General features: G+C 33.6%; 1 protein-coding gene across 1 annotated transcript in view; it reads right to left on the bottom strand.

Annotated features, from left to right (window-relative positions):
* Window positions 1-23,749, bottom strand: part of Ndufs4 (NADH:ubiquinone oxidoreductase subunit S4) — a 101,335-nt gene that overhangs the window by 9,446 nt on the left and 68,140 nt on the right. The window contains exons 3-4 of the mRNA XM_005319642.5: window positions 18,512-18,684; window positions 7,971-8,044 (exon numbers count right to left, since the gene is read on the bottom strand). Coding sequence (XP_005319699.1) covers window positions 7,971-8,044; window positions 18,512-18,684 — 247 coding nt within the window. The remainder of the gene's footprint in view (window positions 1-7,970; window positions 8,045-18,511; window positions 18,685-23,749) is intronic.

The following is a 23,749-nucleotide window of genomic DNA, read 5'->3' on the forward strand; positions in this document are numbered from 1 at the left end:
TCCACAATATGTTCTATTCATAAGAGACCTTGTACTATACTGCTTGATAAATAGATAACTGTTTTGGTCATATCTTTTGTTTAAATCTCGTATCTTCTAGGCTAGAAAATATCAAGTTGGAATCCACATCTCTTGTCTGACTTATATTAATATACAGATATTTAGGACCTACCCCTGACTTACTAAGTCTTTTCATAATTTCTATGTTTCTTCAGAATTTTTGTATAATACTATAAGCTTGGCATATTCATCTCTCAAGTTTTTTTCCTCTATAAAGCCTACTGTTGGGACTCAGAAAAATAACACCACAAAGCATGATGCTTTGGCATGCTAAGTTTCTGAACTAAAGGAAAGGAGCTCAGAAGGAAGATCTTTTTGACCTGGTCCTGCAGGCCAGAGAACCAGAATTCCTCTTCCCCAAAGGTGGGTCATTGGCACTAGAACTCCTTTTCCTCAAAATTAGCCATAAAATCTTAAAATATTACTCTAACCTCCCCTGACTTTCCATATAAGAGCTAGTCATAAGGAAATTCTCTGAAGTGCCTTATCTGATAGACATTAAGACCCTTCTTTCAGAAGTGGGTCCTGTCCTTTACCTAGAAAGAATGCCACACAAACAGGCAAAGAAGAATCTGAACAGATAGGCCTTGCTGCCCCGCCCTCTTGAAGAATCTCAAAGATAATTTTATTACCATTATGTCACACTCACTTTGTCCTAACACATTTCTAAAGGTCTATCAATTTTTCATTGTACCAAAGGTTTGTGTATCATATTAAAGCCTTGATTAGATCTTCATCATGTGGGATTAGGCCCCATCTTCCTTAATAACACTCCTATAGTGCAAGAATCAATAAATGGGATGGAATCAAACTAAAAAGTTTCTTCTCAGCAAAAGAAACAATCTGTGAGGTGAACAGAGAGCCTACATCCTGGGAGCAAATTTTTACCCCTCACACTTCAGATAGAGCACTAATCTCTAGGATATATAAAGAACTCAAAAAACTAAGCACCAAAAAAACAAATAACCCAATCAACAAATGGGTCAAGGACCTGAACAGACACTTCTCAGAAGAGAATATACAATCAATCAACAAGTATATGAAAAAGCGGTCATCATCTCTAGCAATTAGAGAAATGCAAATCAAAACTACTCTAAGATATAATCTTACTCCAGTCAGAATGGCAGCTATTATGAAGACAAATAATAATTGTTGGAGAGGATGTGGGGAAAAAGGTACACTCATACATTGCTGGTGGGACTGCAAATTGGTGCAGCCAATATGGAAAGCAGTATGGAGATTCCTGGGAAATCTGGGAATGGAACCACCATTTGACACAGCTATCCCTCTCCTCGGCTTATACCCAAAGGACTTAAAAACAGCATACTATAGGGACACAGCCATATTAATGTTTATAGCAGCACAATTCACAATAGGTAAACTGTGGAGCCAACCTAGATGCCCTTCAGTGAATGAATGAATGGATTAAAAAATGGGTCATATATACACAATGGAATTTTACTCAGCAATAAAAGAGAATAAAACCATGGCATTTACAGGTAAATGGATGGTGTTGGAGAAGATAATGCTAAGTGAAGTTAGCCAATCCCAAAAAAACAAATGCCAAATGTTTTCTCATAGTAGGGTAGGGAGGGGGAGCATGGGAGGAATAGATGAATTCTAGATAGGGAAGATGGGTGGGAGGGAAAGGGAGAGGGATTAACAAGGATGGTGGAATGTGATAGACATCATTATCCAAAGTACATGCATAAAGACACGAATTGGGCGTCAAAATACTTTAAATACAAACAGAGATAAGAAAACTTGTGGTATATATGTGTAATAAGAATTGTAATGCATTCCGCTGCCATTTATTTACTTATTTTTTAAATCAATAAAAAGAAAGCAAAAAAACCTTGATTAGATAAACCAGATGAGTGTTCACTGTTTTCTTTGAAAGTATGCTTCAGTGATTATATTTTACAGATATTTTCTCAACTATTTGGACTTGAATTTAAGTTACCTTATTTTTGTTACGAACTCTGGTGAAAAATATTTCACTGTGGTGAACTATTCCACTGGTGAAAATTACAACTAATTTAAGTCTTTTATGATCTATAGTTTTGTTTCAGGCTTATGCTTCCCTAAAAGCTCTTGTAATGAGTTATAGGCCAAAGGCCAAAGTACTTCATCTTCAACAAAGGAGCACTATCTCAGAATCCCATAGAAAAGGACTAGGGGATTATAGGTTTTTGATGCTGTCCCTTAATTTTAAGACCATTGCTAGTTGAATGGGTCAGGATTTCCAGTACTTTAGTCAAGAAGTAAAAACATTATGATCCACTAGAATAAGAATTATATAGGACTGAATGAACTGATAAAGGATGACCGTAGTTTTGTGTTTGGGATGTTACTGATACTGTTTTATTATTCTGTATTTTCAATATATCAGGAAACCCTTTCTTTTTCCTAAGATGTTACAACTCATTACAACTTAGTAAAGCTTTCTTTGTAAATGGAAATACTACAAATCTCATTCTACCTCCATGACACCTCCAGAATTTGGAATTTCTTACTGAATATGCTTAAATTTTATGGTAATATAATTATTTGCGTATGTTTAATAGCAATCTATCCTCCTTTTAATAGGATGTGATTTGGAGCATTGATATGGAACTAATCCTTACTTGTAATGAGATATTTTAAAATGATGCTCTTTAATCAGATATGAGCAGACACTGCTAAGGAACAAAGTTTGACTTTATGCAGGAAAAGTGGCCTGGCCCCTGGCTTATAGAGTTCTTTGTCTTATAGGGAAAATATTCTGGGGATTTTGAGAAGGGAAGATTTGCCCAAATCAATAGGTACTGCACAACACATATACAGTGGCAAATTCTTGGCTTGGATTCCTAATCTGAAGAGACTTAAAAAAGAACAATCTGAGATTCTTTATGAAAACTCTGACTAAAGCAAACTTAAGAAAACATATGATAAATTAATATTCTTAAAAATTAATTCTTGCTACACCTATGTAAATAATCAGGGCAAAAAAAGTACATCAATTTTATTTTGTGATCATAAATAATCCCTATTTGAGATTATTTCCTATCAAATAGGGAGAAGCCAGGTACAATGTTGCATGCCTGTAGTCCCAGATACTTGGGAGGTCAAGATGGGAGGATACCTTGAACACAGGAGTTTCAGACCATCTTGAGTAACACAGGGAGACCCAGCCTCAAAAACCAAAAATGTGGGGTTGGGAGATGGGGTTAGGGGAAGAGCCTGACATAATTTCAATAGAAAAATACAGACTCTAGCATATCCTTCTCCTTCAACATTATAAGGCTTTCAGCTCATTTTCTTGTCTTTATCTATTTAGTAACTCTTTTTAAGTTGTATACAATTATACACAAACAAACACACACACACACACACACACACACACACACACACACAGATTCTATCCTGTGTCCCACTGGTTCTTACAGACACCCTTCTTCCCCAAGGAAAATAACTTTTGTCCCCATTTGCAATTGACCTCAAATTCTTTATTCTACATAAATTTGTACTTGTTAGAACATCTGCCTTGTTCACTAATATTATGAAAATAAACTGTTCACTTATATCATGAAAAATAAATTATTTTACTTGAATTTTGTACCCATTATGAAGAGTTTGAAAGTTATCTTTTAAAAGTTACCTGGATATGAGGTTGAGCTCATAAGAGGTTAAAGTAGGTGGGAAGTCCAGACCTAACTGATAGAAAAAAAAAATTGCTGGAGATACACTTCAGGAAAGTTCTGTCTTTTTCAGGATCCAGGGCTGGACCTGTGGGCTTCCTTTCCTGCTTCTACCTTCTGTTACTTCAGAGGTTGGTTTTTCTCCCCAACAGACCCACTGTGAACACAATGCAATTTCACAGCTTGTCCTCTGCCCTCCCTTATTTTGAGAATTTCAAAGAGTTTTTATAGCTAACAGCAATGAGAAAAACACAGGGGGCAAAATGACATACCAAAGAAAAGTCACAAAGTTTCAAATTAGATCAAACAGGGGTGGGATGGGGGGGTGGAGAGGCATTTCTGGTTTTCATTAGCATGTAAATAGTAGTAGATCTTAGTCCTCTACTACCCACATTTTCCACAGCTGTTTTCTGCCACTTCTCTCCATGATGCAGCTTCCTTCTCCTCCCCATCCTTCACATAACACAAGGACAGACAAAAGCCACAAGGGTGAGAAAGGTGGGTCTTTTCAGTACACAAAGAGTTGAAGTAAGGTTCATCTACATTTCAGAGGAAGCCCCAGATATTCTCTTCTAATAAAGAAAGGTTATCTTTGAAGAGTTCCCTTTGGAATAGATGGTGAGCTTAAAGAGAGATGTTTAGGATGAGACCTTGCAATGAAAGCCACAGACACAGGGGTACTTATATTTTCTTGCTTTGTGTATTAGTATGTTGAGGGTGGGAAAGTGAAGGATGGGAAATGGGGAAGGAAAGAAATTGTAAGAGGCACTCAGTCTTTTCTTCTTTCCTTCCTACTATGAAATTTCAGAAAACCAAGCTTTCAAAAACAGCAAAAGCAGATAATTACAGAAATGATCAACAGCAGGTAGGAAACTACAGTTTCAGAGATGAGTGTACTCTTAACCATTTTTCTACAGGTCTTTTTATTTAAGAAAATTAAAACAGGTGTTAACAGGGGATTTTATAATGTAATACTGGTCTTAAATATTTTATTTCACTATTATATGCAGTATAAATTTCCACTTATCCTTGATTCATAATAGAACTCTATTAAGTATATAATTCAAAAGATGGGTCCAATGGCACATGCCTATAATCCCAGCAACTAGAGAGGCTGAGGCATGGGCAACTTAGTAACACCCTGTTACAAAATAAAAAAATAGAAAGGGCTGGAGATGTAGCTCAGGGGTAGAGTGCCCCTGGGTTAAATCCCAGTACCAAAATAAGAAGAAGAAGAAAGTCATTGGGCCAGACGGTAAGAAATAAAGGCATATGAGCTGGTTCAAGGACTTAAAATCCTGAAAGAATATAGTTTTGAGCATCGCCCAATCAAACTACTCATTTCAAAGATGAGATAAATATGTTTATCAAACATTAAGTGCAGTGAAGCAAGAACTGTTAAAGCTTTCCTGTGAAGGGGATAATTGTGGAATTAGAATCTAGGTTACCAGCCTCTTAATCCTATAAACCTTACATAATAGTACTGCTCAACTAATTTTTAAAAAAAAGTCCTTAAATTACCAAAACATTAGTTCACCTAATCTTCAACAGCACTGGTTCAAAATAAAATGATGATTGGTCTGAGGGGAAGGATTCTTTTTCACCTTATCACCTATCCAAAAGAGGTAAATCAGAATAGAGGGCATTGCTGAGGAATCTGGAAAAATTCCTCTAACACTTGATTCTGTAGCATTCCAGTACTGTTTATTTAGATCTAGCTTCCAGTATAGCTGAAAAAGCAAGACTTATTTATTAAAAAATACATAATGTGTGGTGGCACATGCCTGTAATCCCAGCAGCTCGGGAGGCTGAGGCACTGAAGCAGGAGGATCCCAGGTTCAGCAACTTAGCAAGGCCTAAGCAACTGAGGGAGACCCTGTCTCTAAATAAAAATACACAAAAAGAGCTGGAAAGAGCTGGGGATGTGGCTCAGTGGTTAAGTGCCCCTGAGTTCAATCCTTGGTACCAAAAAAGGCTGATTACAAATGAATTTTAGGGTGTATATAATAACTGAGGAGTTCCCCAGTTGATCAGAGTAGCTTCAAGTTATTGAGTAGACCAGTATATTTTAGAATGTCTATAATTTCACTTGCTACTAACATCATATGTCAGCTTTTGTGCCAGGTGCTTGGGACAAAATAGTGACCAAGACAGATAGTTCCTGCTGTGAAGCAGGTTAGAAATCCTAATCCACTGTTAGCCTTCAGTTTTTCTACTCACTATCCTCTATGTTTTTTCAAGTTATATTTCCTACTGATTTGGACAATATTCTTCAGTTTTCTTTCCTGGGAGGTAGAATTAATTGAAAAGGCACCTGATTTCAATAGCAGTAGTGGCTAATTCACACCTACAATTCACATGGCAACTGCTGTCATACAGTCCTTGTGATCACTTAGAGACTAATCAGGGATTTAACAGTTTAATTAGATTTCCTGTTATTAAACTCATGTTACGGACCTCAAATGAATAATTTTCAAGGTGGCAGTCATGAAATATAGTAGGTTGAAAGGATAGAAAACATTAACAAAATGTTTTTGATAACTGGTAGTTTAATTAAAATATTAGTCTAAATCAAATAATATCTTGATAATATTAAGTCAAAATAATAAAGACTGACCACTTTGAGAACAATTATGTAATTAAGAAATTTAGAACTTGTCAAACAAATATTAATATGGAAATGCACTTAAGTCCTTTGTAAGTTTCAGAAGTCTATTTTAAAAACAACCATAATAAGATATACTTATATACTATTATATACTTAGTATGTGTCAAAACCAATTTTAAGTATTTTGTTTTTTTAACTCATTTAATCCTCACAGCAATTCCCATTTTACAGATGAGGAAATAAAAATACAGTATATCATAATGACTCAACATGGATTCAAACACAAAGTAGTTTGGTTTTATACTATTTTTTTGTATACAGGACTGGAAAACCCCCAGGCTCTTGAGCATACTCTACCACTATGCTACACATCTTGGTCTGTGGCTTTAGACTTTTAATTACAATCTGCAGTATTAAGTGGGGAAGAAAAACATTTTAGATAATAATGATCTTCATAAGGCTTTCACAGTGCTTTCATATTTATATGTCAAATAGATTAGAAAGGGCTGGGGTTGTAGCTCAGTGGTAGAATGCCTGCCTAACATTTGTGAATCACTGGTTTCAATTCTCAGCACTGCATATAAATAAATGAATGAAATACAGGTCCATCAACATCTTAAAGAAATATTTAAAGAAAAAAATGATTAGAAAATGCTATTTTTTTACATTTATATAACGGCTTATAGTAACAATGTATTTTATGTATTGCCAAACAAAATACATTAGGTACAAATGTATATCAGCATATTTAAATCTGCAGGACATAAACAAAAGAAATGCCAGATGGAGGGAGATGAGGGTCAGAACTAATCTTTACCAAGTATCTATTATATACCAGCTTCTCTATTTCAAATATGAAGAAGCATTAAGTCCACTATAAAATTAATCCAAAATCATACTGGTTCAAGGTGGAATGATTAGATTAGAACCCAGAGTGGTCTAGCTGCACATTTCCTTTCATTGTACTATTGACTTAACAGCAGAAAATAAGAAAAATATTTTGCACTATTGTTGATAGTAAGATCAACATAATCCAATGGTATAACATAGTTGTCCCCCCAAACTAATATACTTTTAGACTACATTCATTTCATATCTAGAAAAGTAGCAAAGGCAGATATTTAGGCTTAATGAAAATTTAGTGAATATGATAACTATTTTCAATAAAAGAGCTGCTATATAGAATAATATGCATTAGATTCTGGATCAAAGTAAAAGAGAACTTAATAATAAAGTGTCAAAACTGCACTATGCTAACCTTATGACATAAGAGTTTAAATAACCAAATGTTAGTAATTTTGTAGAGGAATTCAGAAACAAGGTAGGTGTGTTAGACAAGTAGTCTTATTCCCTGCCCTGATCTGACTTCAGATTAGAGCATTTTGGCTTTTACATGTAACACTGGACATTCCATTTTAAATTTTTCTTTGACTTTCTTTTCTTTTGGAAGGGGGTTGTTCATCCTGTTGCAGCAAAAAAGCTAAGCACCACTGAACCAGATATTTACTGAAAGATTTCTTTCAACTCAAAATTTATATTCCTGAATGATTTTAGTTAAGAACATAAAATCATATCTTAACTTTATTTGTGAAAAGAAAAAAACAAAAATAGACCAATCATACCATTTTTTTCTGCAAAGGCAGCTGCATCTTCTTTAGTACTGAAGGTTAGAACCATATTGGACAAAGGATCAGCCCTGTAAGAAAAAAATTTTTTTAACAGGATTTAATATTAAGCTTTGGCTACAAAAATATATCAATATTTAAAATAAATATCTGGAAAATACACAGTTGCTATAACGTTGAATACATACATTCTTGATGTAACAGTCTATTTGTAACAATCTAAAACTGTTTGTGGGCTGGGTGCTGTGGCCCATGCCTGTAATCTCAGTGACTCTGAAGGATGAGGCAGGGGAATCACAAGTTCAAAGCCACCCTCAGCAATTTGTGAGGCCGTAGGCAATTTAGCGGGACCCTACCTTGAATGAATGAATGAATGAATAGGAAGGAAGGAAGGAAGCAAGCAAGGGAGAGAGGGAGAGAGGGAGGAAGGGAAAGAGGGAGAAAAGGAGGGAGAGAGGGAAGGAGGAAGGAAGGAAAAGAGGGAGGGAGGGAAGAAGGGAAAGAGAGTAGAAAGGAAAGAGGGAGGGAAGGAGGCAAGGGAGGAAGGGAAAGAAGGAGACAAGGGAGGAAGGGATAGAGGGAGGCAAGGGAGGAAGGGAGAGAGGAAGGAAGGAAGGAACGAACGAACCAAGGGAGGAAGGAAGCGAGGAAAGGTTGAGGATATTGCTCAGTTTTTAAATGTCCCTGGATTCTATCTCCAGTATATTCCTCTTGCCACCACCCGCCCCCAAATTTTTTTTAGTAATTTACCTTTTTCTGTGTTAACTATTGGGAGATATTTTATAACATGTATTGTCAAATAATACAATTTATAATTGCAAAGATATCCAGCTAGTCTTTAATAAAATAATTTTATTCAACATTTTAAAATATATTTTTTAGTTGTACAGACACAATGCCTTTATTTAATTAATTTATTTATTTTTAAGTGGGGCTGAGGATCATCGAACCCAGTGCCTCACATGTGCTAGGCAAGCACTCTCCCACTGAGCTGCAACACCAGCCCCCATTTTATTCAACTCTTTAAAAAAAGCAAAGAGCTGGACATGGTGGCTAACACTACTTGTGAGGCTAAGACAGGAAGATTCCAAATTCAAGTATAAACTTGGCAATTTGGTGAGACCTTTCTCAAAATAAAATTTTTAAAAAGGCAGCTGGGAGTGTGGTAGGGTGTTGGTGTCCCTGCAAAAGGGCCAGTGGTAAAATTCCTGATTTCAACCCTCAGTGCAGTGTGTGTGTGTGTTTGTGTGTGTAATTAGGGGTGAATTAAAAAGTCCAGGAAAATTCTCAAACTGATCTTATAAATTTAATATCAACATTACCAAAGAGTACAATTGCCAGTACAACTGGCCCCCAGTTTATAACGGTGTGACTTAGGAATTTTGATTTTACAGTGGTGCCAAAGCAATACAAATTCAGTAGGCATTGTACTTTAAATTCTAAATTTTGATCTTTACTTGGGCTAACAAAATGTGGTATGACAATCTTGCAATGCTTACCACAAAAAATAGACAATACTACCCACTCTTAACAACTTTTTACCATTAATAGTATTATTTTAGGGCACAGGCCTAGTTTTAAAAAAAATGCTACAAGATATGACATCCAGTTGAGTTCTTCAGTTTAGAATAGTGTTAATATTTACAATTCCATATATATTTTTTAAAAAGTGCAATGTTATTTCAAAGATGCTACTTTTTATATATGAAAAGGTGGGACAGTGTTTGCTACAAGTAAACTCTCAGAAGTAAACATAGCATTCTGAGGAACTTCATTTAGAAATATGGAAGAAAATTTAGAAAGGACTTCAGAAGTAATTTGGATAATGGAGAGCAATGATATATAAACAAAAGAGAACATGGAAAGTAGGTCTCCTTGAGTCAAAGTCCCACAAATTGTTGCTGAAATTCTGGTCATATACTACAGTTGCTATTCTGGGACTCCTATGATCTCCCTATAATCATATACATTCCTATCATAAACCCCTCTTGTATGCAAAAGAATTTCAAATGGCTGGCTATATTAGTATCAATAACTGATGGTTTTATATTGATATTCTTTTTGAAAGCGGATAAGTTTTCTCAGTTCTAATTAAATTAGTTATACTGAGAACAGAAGTGCCAACATAAATATGGTCCAATACTTTGATAAGTGTTGACAGGCACAATGTCTTAGTTGAAAATATGAAACAATAGCAAAAAAATTGTAGAAAAAATCGAGAACAGAGCTCTATTTTCTACAAAGGCAGTATAGCCTTTATTTAAATTATCCTAACTTTATTTATGAAAAAATATATGTTAATAATAAACATTTGTACCAGTAAGTCTCCATCTTTCAGCTATTTGGTTTCTACCTTTATTAATCTCCTTCATCTCCTATGTTTTGAAATTCTTGATGGATATGTTGCCACCAATATCTCCCTAATTGATCTTTTTGTCTCTTTTCTTAACTCCCATTTACTCCTTGCTACGTTACCAGATTAAGCTCAAAAACTTCAAATAGTTCCTACTTTCCAGTCTTTTTTTTTTTGTATCAGGAACTCTGGGGTCTTTACCACTGAGCTGCATTCCTATCTCTCCCCCTGCCCCTTTTTTGACACAGGGTTTTACTAGCTGTGGAGGCTAGCTAGGTTCAAACTTGGCAATTCTCCTACCTTCGTTTCTTAAGTAGCTGGGATATAGCTGGGCACCTGGCTGTTTTTTTAATTACTCCCCTTAAAAGTAACCCACCAGTCAAATCAGACTCTTAATTTTTCTTATAAACACAGTCTGTACTTTCCCAGCAGTTCAATTTGTTCCTTCAATTTAGAATACTCTGCCATCTTCACTAATGGAAGTCCATCCCAACCATCCCTCAGGTTCACCATAAATACCAACCTTTTCTATTAAGTATTTCATACCCCACCTTCCTCCAGCTATATATAATTTCTCTTTCAATCTTCATTAAATATAAGTTTGCTTTTATTTTTATATTCAATGTACTTAATTCTCAATTACTAAGGTTCCAATTGAGGCAATGACAGAACAGATCACAACTCAGTATTTGTGCCAAATAACTACTCTGAACAAATCAGAAAAACCTGTGTTTGAAGGGACCTGAGAATGACCAAGGAACTCTGGAGAGAATTCAACCTTTCAAAGGAATGGCGGGGGGGACAGACCCATACTGAATTAGATTCAAGTTTATATTCTTTCTCCCTCCTGTCCAGATAGTTAGGAACATAAGGAACTCAAGGAAAAGTCTAGTCTTATCAGCACAAGGAATATGGAGATGGAGTTTAGGAAATGGAGTTTAGGACAGCTAGAGCAGTTTGAAATTTTGTTGGTCAGGGATGGTTGTATAAAAGGGAGATTCTGAAGTGTACATGAATGGGTAAGGCTGAAAGAACTGAGCAGAGATTTCAGCAGCTGCCTACTACAGGACAAAATGAGTCTGGAGTAAGAAATTGGTAAACCAACCTCAGAGAGATCGTGCATATTAAAAATTTTAAACACTATGTTCTAGTTGTAAGCCATAAAACTGAAACAGATGCACTCTAACAAAGCATAAAAATCAATCCTCTCCAAGTTCAAGGTGTGCTCTACCAGTTATTTTTCTGCTAGAACAAAACGCATCACATAGCTGCTATCATTAACTCAAGAAAAATAAGGAATCAGAGAATTAATAGATTATTGATTCTTCTCTACAAATTTTTGAGATTATTAACTGTTTTAGGGGCTAATCAGCATATCAGGAATTTACACATTACTAAAAGATCTTCACTTTAGTATTACACATAACTCCAAATGAAAATGCTGCTTATCAATAGTGCAATAGATAAATTTTGCAAACATAAAGTTAAGCAAAAAGAAACCTGTTTCAGAAGAGTACATAAAGGATAATTCTCTTTAATGAAAAATAAATCTATATAGTTAGAAATCAGAATAGTGGTTATCTTTGGAAAGGGGCATGGAATGAAATGGGGACTGAAATGCTATTTCTCAATCTGGGTACATACTGAATAGATTTCATTGTAAACTATTACCCACAGTATTATTATTTTTTTAATTTTGAAAGGCCATTTTTTCATATGTAAGACTTTTATATTTATTTTTCAGTTGTATTGGATACAATATCTCTATTTTATTTATTTATTGTTTTATGTGGTGCTGAGGATCGAACCCAGGGCCTTGAATGTGCTAGGCAAATGCTCTACTGCTGAGCTACTACTCTAACCCCGTATGTAAGATTTTAAGGTTAACACGTGAAAATTAGTATCATAAGCATCAAATGACGTTTGACTTGACCTAAGAGAGCTATGACTGCATTAAAAATATTTGCAAAACCTTTGGCATTGAGAATTTTTATTAGATATTCTCTAGAAGGCAGAGAATGATAAGCAAATGAGTTTCTATGTGGGAAGGTTTGGCTTTCTTTTTTTTTTTTTTTTTGTTTCCAGTTTCAGTAGCACTAGTTGTTAGAAAGGGTTCTAAATGCTGTCATTGAGTAGCATCATTTAAAAATGTCAGGTTATCTTTCAGTAAACAGAATAAGGAATAGAGATAAAGACTAGAGAAAAAAGTAAGATTTATAATCAATATCTTATGGTTTTTTGCTTTAAAATATTTCTGAAGTAAGGAATGTCAGAGTCAGGCAATGATAAAACTTTAAACTTATACTCCGTTAAGGATAGTATGCGTATATGTGCGTGCAAGCACCTGCGCACGCACATACATACACACACACAAACTCTTCTTTCACTCTTACGCGAATTTCACTGATTGAGTGAGAAAATCTGAACTACCTCAACAAATTAAATCAAGCCAATATATAAATTTGTGCCCCATTAATAATTATCTAATTGGATCAGAAAATAGATAAAAATATATATAATTAAAGTCCATTACATGACAACAAACTAAATGTCCCTCAATAGATGTTGGGAGAACATTTAATAAAATTCAATACTCATTCCTGATTTTTGAGATGAGTCTCCCTATGTTGCCCAGGCTGATCTTGCACTCCTGGGCTCAAAGATCCTGCTGCCTCAGCCTCCTGAGTAGCTGTGACTACAGACATAGGAAACATTTCCAATGAAGAAGGAAAGAGACAATAAGAATGTTGTATATAACCATTAACCGTCAACAATGTCTGAAAATTCTACTCAATGAAGTAAGGCAAGAAAAAGAAATTAACTAAGTGTAAGAAGAAAAAACAAACTACTTCACGTTTTAGATTATACAACTACCAAATCAAAGTGAATTCCTTGGAAAGTCATAAAAACTAATGGGACAATACACGGGATGGCTCTGTGCAAAATTAACTTAAAATACTGGTGATACTCAACTAGAAAATGTAACAAAAAAAATCATCCAAAACAATAGTGAAAACTAACCTAGGAATAATTTTAATAAGAGATGTGGTTTTCCTATGATAAGAAAACCATCGAGTTTTGCCTTGAAGACCTATGAAGTCACATGTATGCATATACATGCAATGAAAAAAGATCCAGGAAAAACAATTATTGACAAAGTTCACTTCTAAGGAGGGGGAAGGTATGTGGACAAGAGACTAGTTTAATAGGTATGGAGAGGAATAATTGATAACATTCATAGTTTATACTGTATATATCCATACTATTTACATCTCCTGTGCAAAACATTCATTTACTTGTTCAACAAAGTCAATAAAGAAAAGTAACAGAAACCTTTATTGAAAGATAACAAAAAAAAAGGGCCATATGAGTAAAGCAAATTTTAAAAGTGCCTTTGCATTGAGGTAGAGTAGTGTAAGACAGAAAGATGGGACAAATAATACTTCCGTTTGCTACTTATAAGCCAAAGGACTATCTACAAGACTAAGTATCCACCACTTTGATGACTTATTATGGCTTAAGGATCAAGTATACTACATGAATAGTTAGGCAGTGAGAGAATTAGCAACATCTAAATTAGCATACACCTCTGCTTAAATTAGATGACCTTCTATGTTCATGATGACATGGAACAAATCCTTGTTTCCAAAAGCTGAATGACAGTTCACAATTCTCTATTGAAAATTATTTTAAAAATTAAATATGGAAGTCATACTTTTTAAATATAATGAAATTAACACAGAAGGTAATGAGTCCAAGACACTGATTATCTGTTGGACTCATTACCTTCTGTGTTAATTTCATTATATTTAAAACAAATACATTTAGGTTTTACTAAAATTAAAGTCCTTTATAGAAGTAAATGAAAACAATTATCATTCCAACAGATAAAAGATTGTTAAGAAACATTAACAACGTTAACATAAGATTATTAACCAATAAATAGCTATAGTATTAAATGGGGAGGAATCAACCAAACACCTGCCTTTGCCACCCCATGGGATCAAGATGATTTAAACAGTAAAAACCTTGGGTCAAACTCAAGGGAAGATTTTGAATCTTATTATATTTTTCATGTTTGCATAAAGATAAACCTTTTACCTTTGAATTCTAACATTTAAAGATTCAAGTAATTAAAATAGCATAAGAACAATTCAAATATGAAAAAGAAATGTAAATATAGTATTTTAAAATGTGAATTTAAAAACCTAAAAACAAAGATCAAGCACATTTATCTTAAAATCCTACATGTGAACAAATGTAGCCTTTTACAATTATAAAAAATACTATACAGAAATAAAACCAAAATTTATTTAGTGTATTTTTTTAAAAAATCATATTAAGACAACTTTCACAATAAGGCCTTTCTTCTGCCCTCACTGAAAAACATTTGAGATTTCAAATTTCTGTCACAAAATTACCACAAAGGTAACTTTAAATTACCTTTTCCATTAGCATTGCTTCTACTGTTCAAGGAAATAAGCATCGTTTTCTTTGTATTAATAGCAACTGCATGGAAAAAACCTCCAAAGGTATACAAAGATTATCTCTCTAAGTGTTATATTTGTCATCGTTTTTATCCGACATACTTCTTAACTCTCTGTAATACTCCTATGTCATCAGTTTTAGGTGTCTATTAAATTCTCCATGCCACTCCATCCATGTGGCAGATTCTAGCCAGACGGAGAAAATGAATGCAGTTAAGCACACATCCTCTATCTTATGAAACTTTGTCTTTACAAATGAACATATTTTGGGTATAGAATGAAAGGTCATTTCTCTTTTAGTATATCCAGGAATTATTTCTTTGACCAATAGCAAAAAATCACATTAAAATATTAACATTCTATTTTTCCCATTAAATAAAGTAATTCTCTCATTAAAAGGAAATATTACAAACCTATATATCTACCTAGGTTTTAAATACTTTTGCTATACTCCATAAATCAATGTTAGATAAATAATGATAAAATATAAGCAGACTAAGAATTTAAAACTGTAATAAGCCATGGATTTATCTGGGAAACAGATTTCTTAGTTAAAACAATGAACACTAAGTAGATGATGAGAAGCCTTCATTTTCCAATTATAACAATTTTATACAAGGGCTTAAAATGTCAGAAATTAGTATGTTCAAGCAATACTTATTATATACTATCTTTTTGTGTTAAAATGCTAAGAATGAAAAAATATAACTTTGATTCTAATATTAGCAAAGAGCCCCTGTTTTAATAAAATAAAATAATCAAATATTTAGACATAATTTTTTTTCATGTTAGTGGTTTAAATATCAGAACCAAGAGAAGTAGTAAAGATTTTCTGTTGTTGTTATTTAAGATTCAAAACAATGCTTCAGACAAACCAACTTTATAGAGAGTTCTATCATTTCAAAAATACTTTACTTTGGAAAAACTACATTTTGAAAAGAACTTTATTTCTTTTATTTCCCAAACATAGAGTATATAGCTCATTTTCAATTCATATGCAATAAAAGCAGTATTTCCCTATTCAGGCACAGTAGGTTTAATTTTGTTCCAAAAGCAGGAAGGCATTAAATAATAAGTATTTCAAAAGTTAGTTGTGCTATTTCTAGAATCAATACTATGATAATGATTGTAAAACATTTTGCAAGCAGAGCAAAGTAAAACTTAACCTATAGAAAGGGTTCAGGACATGCTACCCCAAAATATGGCATCTTGGCAGATGAGAAAACAGCAGAATCAGGAAGTTATCTCGGGTCTTTGCTTATCCTTCTCCCTTGAAGCAAGTTGTAACAATTCTCTGACCTCTTTCCAAAATAACCTGAGACCATCATTCTAAAGTGTCTACTCTATAACTAGAGGAAAGGGATCTCTGAAGACACAGGGGCACAGAAAAGAAAATAAACAGGCAAGAACAAAGTTCCCCCAGCTTATTACCATTAGATCATACCAGCTTTGTCCAATCATGATTATATACAACTTTTTGCCAACTTTAGTATAAAAATAAGTTTCCCTGTTTCTTTGGGTGTTCATTATAGGGCTATGTCACTTAAAAATTACTATAAATGAATCTGTTTGCTATTCTTATTAATTTATCTTTTTATAAATTGCCTCAGCCTTGAAACTTGTGGTGGATATGAAGAAAAAGTATTACTTTTTCTATTCTACAACTCTCAACCTCATATTCTTACATGAATAAGTATTCAAATAAGAGTATATCAATTTAGAGTACACACAAGGTACAAATATTCAAACAATGATTTATTACTGAATATTGTTGGAAATGTATTACAGCGAGTCTCAGATAACACATTAAAATCACATAATTCAAAATGAATGAGCACAACATTTCAATCATTGGGTATGAACAAAGTTTTTCCTTAAAGATTTCTTTAATCTTTAGAAGAATGTGATTTACAAAAAGACTTCATATATTACACAAAACAATTTGTATTTGCTATACAAATATCTACAAACTAGCTTTTGTCAATGATCAGATGACTGTGTTGGTTTGTATCTGTGTCTTCCATTCTGTTCCATTGGTTTGTGTGTATGGTTTTTTAAATTTTTTTTTTTTTTAGTTGTAGATGGACACAATACCTTTATTTTATTTAATTTTTATATGGTGCTGAGGCTTGAACCCAGTGTGTCACATGTGCAAAGCAATCACTGTACCACTGAGCCACAACCCCAGCCCTGTGTGAATGTTTTTATGCCAGTACCATGCAGTTTTTGTTACTATCGCTCTGTAGTACAATTTGAAGGCGGATATTGTGATGCCTCCTGTTTTGCTTTTTTGGCTTAGAACTACTTAGGCTATTCTGGGTCTTTTATTCTTCCAGATGATTTTAAGATTGTTTTTTCTTATTCTGTGAAGAATGTTACTGGTATTTGATGGAGATTTCATTGAATCTGTCGATTGCTTTTGTAATGTAGCCTTTTCGATAATAGTAATTCTGCCTATCCATGAATAGTGGGAGGTCTTTTCATCTTCTAGTGTCTTTAATTTTTTTCTTCAGTGTTTTATAATTTTCATGAGGTCTTTCACTGCCTTGGTAGGACTGATTGATTGATTGATTTTGAAGCTACTGTGAATAAAACTGCTTTCCTAATTTCTTTTTCAACAAATTCGGTATTGGTATATAGGAAAGCTATTGATTTTTGCCTGTTGAGTTTCCTATCCTGACATCACCAGCTTTTTATAAGTCTCTTGTGACTCAGTTACCATATCAGTCAGCTCTATGTCCTTTTCTCCCTCCTTTCCCTTTGCCTTTTTCCATTCCTTTTTCTTTTTCCTTTTTCACTCTGCCATTTTATAACTATAGAACTTAGGATAATATGTTTAATTCTCTGGGGACAAATGCATGGAGTACTGCATACATGCCTACATTAAGGGCAGCTAAGTGGCAGACGCCCCTCATGCTAGGGTGTGAGCAGCAAACAGCTTACCCATAGGCATAGCCCTGGGCATGAGACCACAGTGTTGCAGTCCCTGCGCTTGCTCCACCGCCCATTCCTCAATTTGTTGCTGCAAGGACAGTTGGCAAAAAATTGTATTGGTGGCTGCCTGTAATCTGCCTCGCTATTGCCCAAGTATATATACATGGTAACTGCAATAAAATCAGAACTGCTACCCCCCCCCCAAAAATCCTACAAACTATACCTGTATATCATTTGCTTAATAACATATAATTCTATTTCAATTGCAACAGGGAAGATTAACAAAAATTCTCCCAGGTATACTGAAAAGATGTCCCTGAAGAGTTTATTCCAATGCACTGAAAAAGTAATTTATTTTTCTCAAGAATTTACACGTTTTTCTCAAATTAGCTAATTTCTAAACTCAATTCCCAACTCCTTACAAACAAGATATGTAAAGGAGTTTTACTTTAAATTTAAAAGCAAGTTAAAAAGTGTCAATAAATTAGCAATCACATAGTATCTTAGACTAATATACCTAGCTTGAATACCAGGCTAATAATCCTTATAATGTCAATCATTTTATCTAATAAATAGTATTTAGAATAATATTTCTGGTGTAATGTGTTGAACCATATTTATTTGATATTTATATAAAATATATAAAGAGAAATACATATCTGTGTAGACTGTACATTAAGAATTTGAAAATCAACATTTTAAAGAAAAATCTTCACAGAAACAGAAAACTGAAAACAATATTTATGTTAAAACAAAATACTCACGTTGATGCCCAACCCATCAAAGGATTTTCCCATCGTTCCCTGGTATCAAACTCCATCCTCCATTTCTTTGTGTTGTTTACTCCAGATTGCATGTTATTTCGAGCAGGAACAAAGATCCTGACTTTTCTAGTTTTGATATGCTCTTCTGGAACACCAGTTAATGTAGTGATATCCTAAAGAAAAACAAGCAAACGAATATGTTTCTAACAGTCTATGTTCCCACTAATGTACTTTTGTTGTCCCCTATAATCATGCAATTCTATTCAAAGTTATTTATAAAATGAGATAAACTTTCTTGCTTATTTCACTACTACTTGGATATTTTACTACATAAAATATAGTATTCTATATTTTATAGAATACTATAAATACTGCCATTCTGATAACTGTAAATGGTGTATTTGAGAGGTGGTTTTAGGGAACAGTGGGAAAGGAATCATTAAACAAAATTTAAATCCCTTTGTCCAACAAAGCTTTGGTACTTCCTCATGCCCCCCAAGCACTCCCTACCACCTCCTCCACCCCAAGCACTCCCTACCACCTCCCCCCCCACATCCCCTCCCCACCCCACCCCAGCGCTGGGGATCTAATCCAGGGCCTCCTGCACAGCAGGCAAGTGCTGTACCATTGAGCTATACCTTCAGTACAACACTGAAAATTTCTGGAATCTACTTGTAAAACCTGTAGTCAATATGCTCTTATTTTGCAAGCAGGTTCAACAGGTCAGACAAGGAAAAGATGTAAGTAGATATTAAAAGTAAAAGGATGGGAAAATAGACAATTGTAAGCAGAAAAAAAAAATCTTATTACCAGTGATTTCTGTGTCAAATTGCTTAAAAGATACTCCCTTCAGAGGGAGGACTGAGCCTTTTTGTAAACAATCAAAATCAAATAACAACTTTAATTGGCAATTTATCTCTCTAGTGAAACCTACTGAAAGACTAGTAAAGCAAATCTAACCTATAAAGGTAAATAAAAGTTTCACAATTTTTGAAGAAATGGGAAATGAAAACAATAGTAACTTTCTTAACTCCCATTTTCTATTCTTTTATCTAGTAACAAACATACAACTGGAGCATGATAGAATTCTGATGCTACAGATTAGATGTGTTTGTCAAAACATAGTAGCAATCAGAACACCAAATAATAAATTCAGAGTTAAAATCTCCAGTTAATAAAGGCAAAAACTTTATTCTAGCAAAGTAAAATCACATTAGGGTTAACCATATCACTGTTTATAAGTATGCCATTTTAAAATCATTAAAACAAAAGGTAGAATTCAGTGGGAGAGCGATTTGCCTAGCATATGCTAGAGTTCCAAAATAAATCCTCAGTGCCACCAAAAAAAAAAAAAAATCACTACAATAAATTTTCAATCTTTTTTTCTAGTTAAAACCAAGAAAGTTAGCAAGAAAATGATTTTATCAAACCTGTAAGTACTAGAAAACTTAACCCATTTAGTGAATTTTCATTTCTTTATCATATATCCCCTAAAAAAGTTAATGTCTATTTCCAGTTCTAATCTATCAGTGCTATGAATTAGCATAAATACTTGGTGTTGCAATATGTACTGGGAAAACACTAAGCACATTTCTGAATTGAGTAGCTTCTCTATCCACAAGATTAAAAAACAATTCTTTAAATTTATTTCAGTTAGCAACCAATCCCTGCTTAACATAGTATTTTTCCAATTACACCAATTAGGTGTGGCTACTTTGTCACAACTTGTTTAAAGAAATGATCCATCAAATATCAAAATGATCCATATAAATATTTAAACAAATATGCTCTCCTAATACATACCTACGTTATTTTTTTATGTTTCTTTATATCTAGGATAAAGACAAGAGAATTGGTACATAACTTAAAAATATAAATACATTTTAATTGATCATTTTTAATTGTCAGGTTAAATTTCAAATCAAAGCAATTTTAAGTATTACTACATTTTAATGACCTTCTATAGCATAGTCCTCTAGTCAGGAGTGTGAAGTGACTCAGCTCCTGGGAGGTCCTCAATGCTTATTTCTCCTTTGGGTTCTATAATATTTGCAGTCTGCCATATTAGTTTATAATTTAATAGGGACATATCAATTTCATGATATATGCTATTTCCTCAACCACAGCTGAAGCAAGAAATGAACAAACACTGGAAACATGTTATAGAATTTTAAGGTGGGACATCTCCAAATTTCATAGCAACCCGTCCTAACAGGATCAGTTATCTGACTCTTCTTTAAACTGCCCATATTAAGGAAATGTTAAATTCTTACCACAAGTTGACTCAGGAAAATGAGAATACAGAAAATACTTTTTCTTTATAATTTCTATATTGTGATGCATACATCCCAAAGTAATTAAAAAGCCAATTAAATTTTTTAAAAAAGTGAAATAGGTCTTTTGATTTTTACCATATAAAGTAGAAAAGGAAAGAGTGAATTTTAGGATGGAAAGATCTCTTCATTTGACCACAAATTTGCTAACAAGCTGTTTATATTCTGAACTCATCACTACCAATCTTTCACATCTTCTCAAATTATTGCAATGATTTATAGGATATCTTTCCTCCAATTTAAAGTTGGCATTTAAAAGCAAACAAGTTTCTGAATTTTTAAGCCAAAGTCCTGACACAAAATCAATTTTTGCCTGCAGAAGACTGGTAAGGTACTGTAACCCAGTTGAGCTGCTGCCAAAGATGCAGAATAAAAAGGCTTGGCATCTCTAACATACTTGACACCTAAAGGGCATAGAAGCTCTAAAATTCCTAGTCCCTGTAGACACACTCTTAGTCTAGACAAACTGATTTCTCACACTTTTAAAATGCACCAAGACACTCTATTGTTATCATTTCATCCACACAGCTTCAGCTAGTGACAGAAGAACCTGTTTTCAATGGGCTAAAGCTCCCACTTCAAGATTCCATTAAAACAATGTAACACTTGAAAGGCACTATGTCCAACTCTACTTGTCTTCCATGGTGTTATCCCTCTAAATTTTCACTGAGCTACCTGTGACTCATACTTTTACAAACAATAAACATATAAAACATCTGCAAATTATTTAAACTATATTGAATTGATATTCTCCATATATTTCTACTTCTATATCCTAATACAAATCACATGAATTTTCTAAAAACCTATTTATAAGAGAAATGCATTAAGGTTGTTATTATTGCCTTTTGTAATTTCTCACCTTACTGGTAACATATTTTAAAATAATAATTCATAAATCTTCTGATTATAAAAACATTAAATCACACAAGGTATGAGAAGCTTTTGAGCTGGCAAGTAAAAAACCTCAAGACTTACCAGATAATAATTATCTGTATATTATAATGAAGCAGGTTACCCTAGAGATAATACATAGATTTACTGAATGTTAACCTTCAATTTGTAAACAATTGAGTCATGCATGAAATGTACATTTTTACTATTAAAGACTATGTACATAATTTTCATGCATATATAATTATGCTATTAGGAAGTGGTAGTCAGTTAATTATAATTCCCAAATGAAGGGCATCCAAATCAAAATTCGCTACTGAAAAGACACATGTTATAATTCCAAAATTCCATTCTTTCAGTACCATCTTTTTCATAATTAAAAATTTTGGAAGAACTAACAGCTGACCTTCCAATTTTGAAGTCTAGGTAAAAGAAAGAGCAATTTGAAAACTCAATAAATATATATATGTGTATGTGTGTCATTTTTTCAAATACCAATTTCCACTATAAAATATTAGTTTTCCATATAAAAACTGTATGATTCGGTTATCAACTGTCTTCATTTATCTTGTGTGAATTCAACTTTTTTTTTTTTTTTTAAACAAAGGAAGCAGGGAACAAGCAATGGGAAGTTGGTGTCAAAATGCAGAAAAACCTCCCAGCAAGCTTCTTGCAACCACCCAGGATTTAGAGTCTTGCTGGCCGCTCTCTTTTCAATACCAGAATTTCACACATTTCAATGACTATTATAACTTCAAAGAATCAAATTTTCATCATTGTCCGTCATCTGCCGGTTGATTTGTATAAAGGAGTTCTTCTGCATGCACTCCAAACAAAGGCCTCCTTACTTTTGTGGCTATATATCAAGTTTAAAAGTTTTGTTTGTGACAGTTGTGTCTTTGGTAAATTAGGGTAACACTGAAGGAGTGCAGCTGCTCTGCAGGAACCTCCTTTTTGGCAGCATTTCACTTAAATAAAAACTGAATAATTAGCTTCTGCCTTTATTAAACCACAAAAATGCCACTGGCCTTAGTAATTACTTCCGGTTGCCCCACCCACTTAACCTTAATAGTTTATACTAGTCATAAAGAGAAATAAAAGGATTTTGCACTTTGGAATAAAATTTTGCTAGCTTTCTTAGCATACCCAAGGAGGGCAAAATTTTTATCAGGCTTTTGGGAAATAAGTTAACTAAATATTGCATTTAGTATTGATCAATGTTACAGTTTTAATAGTACATATATTGGAACATTAAGTACAAACATTTATTATAAAAACTTAGTCTACTAGAGGCTATTAGTTACCAATGGTGCTCAAATTTATCTGAGTTAAAACTAATCTAAATTTACTGACTTTATTTTTTCCACATTTTTATTGGTGCATTATATTGTATACAATGGTGGGATTCATTATTACATATTCACATATGTATACAAGATAACATTTCTTGGCTAATTGATAACTACATTTATATTCTACTTCAACCATGAAAGATGCTAAAAGAAAAACAATTTTAGATCTGTAACAAAAACTTCTTTTCAAATAACCAGCAGACACTTACAACAAGGAACTCATTAAAGGTCTAATAATTAATGACATTTTACAAAATAAGTTTTAAAGCTAAAATATAGTTGATAGCATAATCATACCTATTTACTTACTATGGAAGAACTTCACACACTTCTAAAAAGTTAGTGGCCACAGGGATTCAGATATAATAAAAATGTTAAGGTAAATTTGAGTTGGGCCAGTAAAACAAAATTTTGTTTGTTAATACAACAAATTGTTGGAATGTGACATCTGTTAAATTTTACACTCTGGGCAAAGGTGTCATGGACACAGAAATATAGTTTTAAATGGATTATTGTGGAGCATGTAGGAATAGATCATGCAAGTGATGCTGCTAATCATATTTTTTTTCTCAAAAAAGAGTTCAAGATGTATTTCAAACTCAAAATATTTTTATTACTCCTAGATCCTTCAGAGCAGGCCAGAGAAGAACAACGGCTAA

This window comes from Ictidomys tridecemlineatus, chromosome 1 (genome assembly GCF_052094955.1).
Source record: "Ictidomys tridecemlineatus isolate mIctTri1 chromosome 1, mIctTri1.hap1, whole genome shotgun sequence".
NCBI classification, from domain to species: Eukaryota; Metazoa; Chordata; class Mammalia; order Rodentia; family Sciuridae; genus Ictidomys; species Ictidomys tridecemlineatus.